Genomic DNA, 5880 nt, shown 5'->3' with positions numbered 1-5880 from the left:
GCGACGACGATGGTGATGTCGTCGGACCGGAGCTCGCGCGTGATCCACATCTTGTAGGCCTCGCCGACGAGCGCGCGCGCGGCCTGCTCCGGGTCGTCGTAGAGCATGGCGATCTCGACGCACTGCTTCATGGTCAGGAACTCGAAGACGCCGTCGGACGCGACGATGATCACGCGGTCCGAGGGCTTGAGGTCGTGCGTGAAGACCTGGGCAGCAAAAGGGTGATTCAACGTCGCTTCAACGTGAGTGTTCCGCGCGCGCGCGTTCCGAAAAAAGCGTCCACGCTTCGAGACCGTTCCGAGAGATGATCGCTCGTCCAAAAATCAGCCGAAACGATGGAAAACGGCCGAGATCGGAGCCTTTGAAGTTGGGAATTTCGCTCTCTTGTGCTGCCCTGGTGAAGACCTCGGGCTCCGCGAAGATGCCCAAGGTCTCGGCGACGGAGTCGCCGATGGACCGCGTGAACGCCGTGCCCGGCGTCTCCAGCGAGTCGTCCCAGACGCGCGGCGGGTCGCCGACGTCGTCGACCTCCTCGCCGAGCTTCACGTCCCACGACTCTCCCAGCGGCCGCCGGCCGTGGACCTGGTCGAAGCTCAGGACCCGGGCCCCCTGCTGCTTGACGCGCTCGCGCTCGTCGGACCGGTAGGGCGTGTGGTCGAAGCTCAGCGCCTCGCAGCCGACGCCGCCGTCCTCTGTCGCCGTGCCGAGCATCGTCCGCGAATCGCCCACGTTGCTCACGTAGAGCGTGCCCCGGTCGCAGAAGACAGATATCGCCGTCGTGCCGCTGTACATGTCGTCGATGCCCGACGTCGACAGGCGCTCGTTCGTGACGACGTGCGCGTCCCGGAAGGACTCGCGGACCGCGGCCTCGTCGGCGGTGCCGTTGATCTTCAGCGACTGCTGGAGCAGCGCGGGCACGTTGTCCCGCGCGAACTCCGCGCACTCCGTGCCGTGGGGGCCGTGGCCGTCGAAGACGGCGAAGAGGTGCGTGCCCTGGCCGAGCCAGTCCGTCTTTACAAAGTACGCGTCCTGGTTCCGCTTGTCGGGGTCCGACGGGTAGTGGCCGCGCTGGGTCATCGTCGCGAAGTTGAGCAAATAGCCGTTGCCCGCGTCGACGCGCATGGCCTCCGAGGCGACGATGCCCTTCTTGAGCTCGAGCTCGCCCTGGGGCGCGTCCGGGAAGTGGTCCTCGGCGTCCTTCGGCCACTGCGCCGGGAACTGCGCGCGCCGCTCCTCGATGGACGCGTCGGGCCCGAGCCGCGGCGGCGACGGCGCCGGGGCGGGCGGCTTCGCCTTGGGGGCGGCGCTGCTCAGGCCCCCGACGATGGACATGCGCTTGAGGATCGACGGCCGCTGGTTCCCGGACGACATGGTGGCGCGCGCCGGCGGCTAGCCCGGCGCGCTCGCCGCGGCTCACGCGCGCGGCGCGGGCGCCGGCGGGCGGCCGGAACCGCTACGCGGCCGGCCGGACGACGCTGCCCGCGGCGGCACCAAAACGACGCGGGAACTAGGTGGCCATAGGCTGCCCCGCGGAGAGACAACTCGGGCTGGAGTTGTAGAGAGTTGTGTCCTTCACCAACTTGCAGCTCAACATTAGCTTGCGCAATATTACTCGAGGCGAATGAAGCTGAGGAAGACTCTGAGCGCGTGACCGCACGCAATGCCGAGCGCCGATGACGATGCTGCGCACGTCCTGCGCATCGGCGGCATGACCTGCGGCCACTGCGTCGGCGCCGTGACGTCGGCGCTCGAGGGCGTCGCCGGCGTCGCCCGCGCCGACGTCGACCTCGAGCGCGGGCTCGCGACCGTCGCGGCGGCGCCCGGCGCGTCGCTGGCGCTGGCGGACCTCGTCGACGCCGTCGAGGCGTCGGGCTTCGACGCGAGCGACGCCGCGGGCGGCGGCGGCGCGGCGACGACGCAGACGCTCGCCGTCGAGGGCATGTCGTGCGGCCAGTGCGAGACGTGGGTCCGCGAGGCGCTCGAGGCCGTCGACGGCGTCGAGGCCGTCGACGTGTCGGTGCAGGACGGCACGGCGGCCGTCGCCGGCGCCGCGGACCCGGCCGCGCTCGCCGGGGCCGTCCGCGCGGCCGGCTACCATTTGGCGGGCGACGCGCCGGAGAAGGGCGCCGCCGCCGCGCGCGAAGAAGCCGTCGCGGCGACACCAAAGGACGGCGACGACGCGACCTGGAGCGTCGTCGAGCTGCGCGTCGAGGGCATGACCTGCGCGGCGTGCGCGTCGCGCGTCGCCAAGGCGCTCCGGTCGCTCGGCGTCGACGACATCTCCGTGAACTGCGTCACGGACGTCGCGACGTTCCGCGCCCTCGGCGCGTCGCCGGCGCTCGTGACACGCGCCGTCGCCGCCGTGAAGCAGGCGGGCTACGCGTCGTCGCCGGACACGGCGCGCGTCGAGGCCGAGGGCGAGAAGGCGGCGAGCGACGACCCGCACGTCGCGAAGACGACGCTCGCGACCAAGGGCATGATCTGCCCGAGCTGCCCGCCGCGCATCCAGCGGGCGCTGAAGCGGCTCGACGGCGTGCGGGACGTCACCGTGTTCCTCGTCCTCGACGCCGTCGAGGTGCTCTACGACGCGCGCATCGTCGGACCGCGGCTTCTGGCGCACCGCCTGTCGCAGCTCGGCTACGACGCGAGCGTTCAAGCCGACGACGATGGTGTGGACGTCGCCGGCGAGGAGCGCGCGCGGAAGCTGGCGCGCGTCGCCGAGGTCCGCGCGTTCCGGCGGCGCGCGGCCGTCGCGTTCGCGCTCGCGGCGCCGGTCTTCGTGGTCATGATGCTCGTGATCCCCTACGGCGCGCGCGACGCCGTGCTCGCGCTCCAGTCCAACGCGCTCGCGGGGCGGAGCCGCTACCTCGCCGTCGAGGCGCTCGGGTCGCTGCTGCTCGCGACGCCCGTGCAGTTCGTCCTCGGCTTCCGGTTCTACGTCGGCGCGTTCAACAGCCTGCGCTACGGCACGGCGAACATGGACGTGCTCGTGGCGCTGGGCACGTCGGCGGCCTACTTCTACTCGATCTACGTGCTCTACGAGGTCTCGGGGAACCGGCCGTGCTGCCGCAAGTTCCGACAGTGCAGCGACGGCGGCGGCGGCCACGGCCACCACGGGTCCCACGCGGACGACGCGGACTGCGTCTCGGGCCACCACTTCTTCGAGACGTCGTCGGTGTTGATCGCCTTTGTTTTGCTGGGGAAGTTCATGGAGGCCAAGGCCAAGGGCCGGACGTCCGAGGCGCTCCAGGCGCTGCTGAGCCTCCAGCCGAAGATGGCGACGGTGTCGCACACGACGGCGGCGACTACGAGGAGGTCGTCGACGCGGGCAGTCTGAGTCGAGGCGACGTCGTCAAGATCAAGCCCGGCGAGGCCGTGCCCGCGGACGGCGCCGTCGTCAGCGGCGAGTCGAACTGCGACGAGAGCATGCTCACGGGCGAGTCCATGCCCGTGGAGAAGCGGCCCGCCGACGACGACAAGGAGGCCGCGGGCAAGGTCTACGGCGGCACGATCAACGCCGGGCCGGGCGTTTTATTTGCGAGAGTTACCGCAGTGGGCACGGAGTCGCTCCTCGCGTCCATCGTCAAGCTCGTGGAGCAGGCGCAGGGGTCGAAGACGCAGATCGAGGCGCTCGCGGACTACGTCGCGCGGAACTTCGTCGCGGGCGTCGTCGCCGTCGCCGTCGCGGCCTTTGCTCTCTGGTTTTCGCTCGCGGCGACGGAGGCGGTGCCCCGGGACTGGTACGACGACGAGGGGCGCTTCCTCTTCGCCTTCCTCTTCAGCATCGCCGTGCTGGTCGTCGCGTGCCCCTGCGCCTTGGGGTTGGCGACGCCGACGGCGGTCATGGTGGGCACGGGCCTCGGCGCGCGCTACGGCGTGCTGATCAAGGGCGGGCGGCCCCTGGAGGTCGCGCACAAGGTGTCGGCGGTGGTCTTCGACAAGACGGGCACGCTCACGCGGGGCCAGCCGGACGTGTCGTCCGTGGACGTCTTCGCCACCTCGTCCGCGCAAAAGGCGTCGCTCGCGGCTTCGCTCGGCGTCGCGGACGACGGCGACGGCGACGCGCTCGCGGACGCGCTGCTGGACGCCGTCGGCGTCGCCGAGGGCGGCTCGGAGCACCCGCTCGCGTCCGCGCTCGTCGCCACGGCCGCGGAGGCGCGGGGGCGGCGGGGCTGGCGGGGCCCGCGGTTCCGCGTCGTCGCCTTCGACGCGCTCGTCGGCCGGGGCGTCTCCGCGGCGCTGCGGCGCGCGGACGACGCCGCGGCGCCGGAGCTCGTGCTCCACGTGGGCACGCGGGACCTCGTCGCCGCGGCCGGCGGCGGCCGCGGCGCTCTCGGGCCCGAGCGCGACGCGCGCGCCAAGGCCCTCGAGGCCGACGGCGCGACGGTCGTCTTCGTCCACGCGGCCGTCGGCGGCCGGCGCCTCGTCGCCGACGACTTCAGGGCGACGGCGAAGAAGCCGCCGCCGGCGGGGTCGGGGGACGTCGTGGGCATGATCGGCGTCGCCGACATTATCAGGGACGAGGCCGCGCGCGTCGTCTCGCATTTGCAGTCGAACCTGGGCATCGAGGTCTGGATGCTCACGGGCGACAACGAGCGCACGGCCCAGGCCATCGCGCGCCAGTGCGGCATCTCGCGCGTGCTCGCCAAGGTGCGGCCGGACGACAAGGCGCGGAACGTGACGTCGCTCATGGACCAGGGCCACGTCGTCGCCATGGTCGGCGACGGCGTCAACGACTCGCCGGCGCTCGCCGCGGCCGATCTAGGCGTGGCCATCGGCGCGGGCGCGCAGATCGCCGTCGAGACCGCGGACGTCGTGTTGATCCGGAGCGTGCTCGACGACGTCGCGACGGCCATCGAGGTGAGCCGCGCGACTTTCGGGCGCATCAAGGCGAACCTCTTCTTCTCGCTCGCCTTCAACGGGTTGGGCATCCCCATCGCCGCGGGGGCGCTCTACCCGTTCCTCGAGGTGCGGCTCCCGCCGGAGGTCGCGGCGCTCGCCATGGTGCTCTCGTCCGTGTCCGTCGTCGCGTCGTCGCTGTCGCTGCGGTCCTACAAGCCGCCGTCGGCGTCGCCGCGCGCCGGCGACGGCGACCCGACGCTCTGCTCCTGCGCCGTGCGCTGCTGCTCCGTGCGCTTCCACTGCGGCGCGGACCGCGCCTACGCGAAGCTCTAGCGGACCCGCGCGCGCGCTCGTACCAGGTCGTTAACAGCCCCCGAGGCGGCGGTGATGACCCGCGCCTTGGCCGTGAGCGTGCGCTCGCCCATGGTCGAGACCGTGACCGGACGCAGACCTCGACTAGAATACCGTAAGCGTCCTACCCCCTCTAAACCTAGGCGCGCGCCGTCGAGCAGGAAGATGTGGCAAGAGCGGCCTCAACGTGGCCACGCGCTGAGGAAGACTCTGAGCGCGTGACCGCACGCAATGCCGAGCGCCGATGACGATGCTGCGCACGTCCTGCGCATCGGCGGCATGACCTGCGGCCACTGCGTCGGCGCCGTGACGTCGGCGCTCGAGGGCGTCGCCGGCGTCGCCCGCGCCGACGTCGACCTCGAGCGCGGGCTCGCGACCGTCGCGGCGGCGCCCGGCGCGTCGCTGGCGCTGGCGGACCTCGTCGACGCCGTCGAGGCGTCGGGCTTCGACGCGAGCGACGCCGCGGGCGGCGGCGGCGCGGCGACGACGCAGACGCTCGCCGTCGAGGGCATGTCGTGCGGCCAGTGCGAGACGTGGGTCCGCGAGGCGCTCGAGGCCGTCGACGGCGTCGAGGCCGTCGACGTGTCGGTGCAGGACGGCACGGCGGCCGTCGCCGGCGCCGCGGACCCGGCCGCGCTCGCCGGGGCCGTCCGCGCGGCCGGCTACCATTTGGCGGGGACGCGCCGA

At 72.4% G+C, this 5880-nt stretch overlaps 2 protein-coding genes across 2 annotated transcripts in view; one reads left to right on the top strand and one right to left on the bottom strand.

The window, feature by feature from the left end:
* Positions 1-2: 2 nt before the first annotated feature.
* On the bottom strand, positions 3-1122 carry AURANDRAFT_34943 (hypothetical protein; the record flags this gene model as incomplete). Its single annotated transcript, XM_009044311.1, has 3 exons — positions 3-206; positions 406-528; positions 583-1122. Coding segments are annotated over 3 exons (867 nt in total), but the record flags the coding sequence as incomplete, so codon positions are not given.
* A 525-nt stretch (positions 1123-1647) lies between these two features.
* The window catches only part of AURANDRAFT_72828 (hypothetical protein), a gene marked incomplete at both ends in the record, with an annotated part of 7500 nt that continues 3267 nt past the window's right edge, over positions 1648-5880 (top strand). The window contains 4 exons of the mRNA XM_009044312.1: positions 1648-3283; positions 3313-5130; positions 5337-5380; positions 5433-5841. Of these exons, the coding sequence (XP_009042560.1) occupies positions 1661-3283; positions 3313-5130; positions 5337-5380; positions 5433-5841 (3894 nt within the window). The remainder of the gene's footprint in view (positions 3284-3312; positions 5131-5336; positions 5381-5432; positions 5842-5880) is intronic.

The sequence above is a fragment of the Aureococcus anophagefferens genome (assembly GCF_000186865.1).
Source record: "Aureococcus anophagefferens unplaced genomic scaffold AURANscaffold_243, whole genome shotgun sequence".
NCBI lineage: Eukaryota > Pelagophyceae > Pelagomonadales > Pelagomonadaceae > Aureococcus > Aureococcus anophagefferens.
This window is presented reverse-complemented; position numbering and strand designations above follow the sequence as displayed.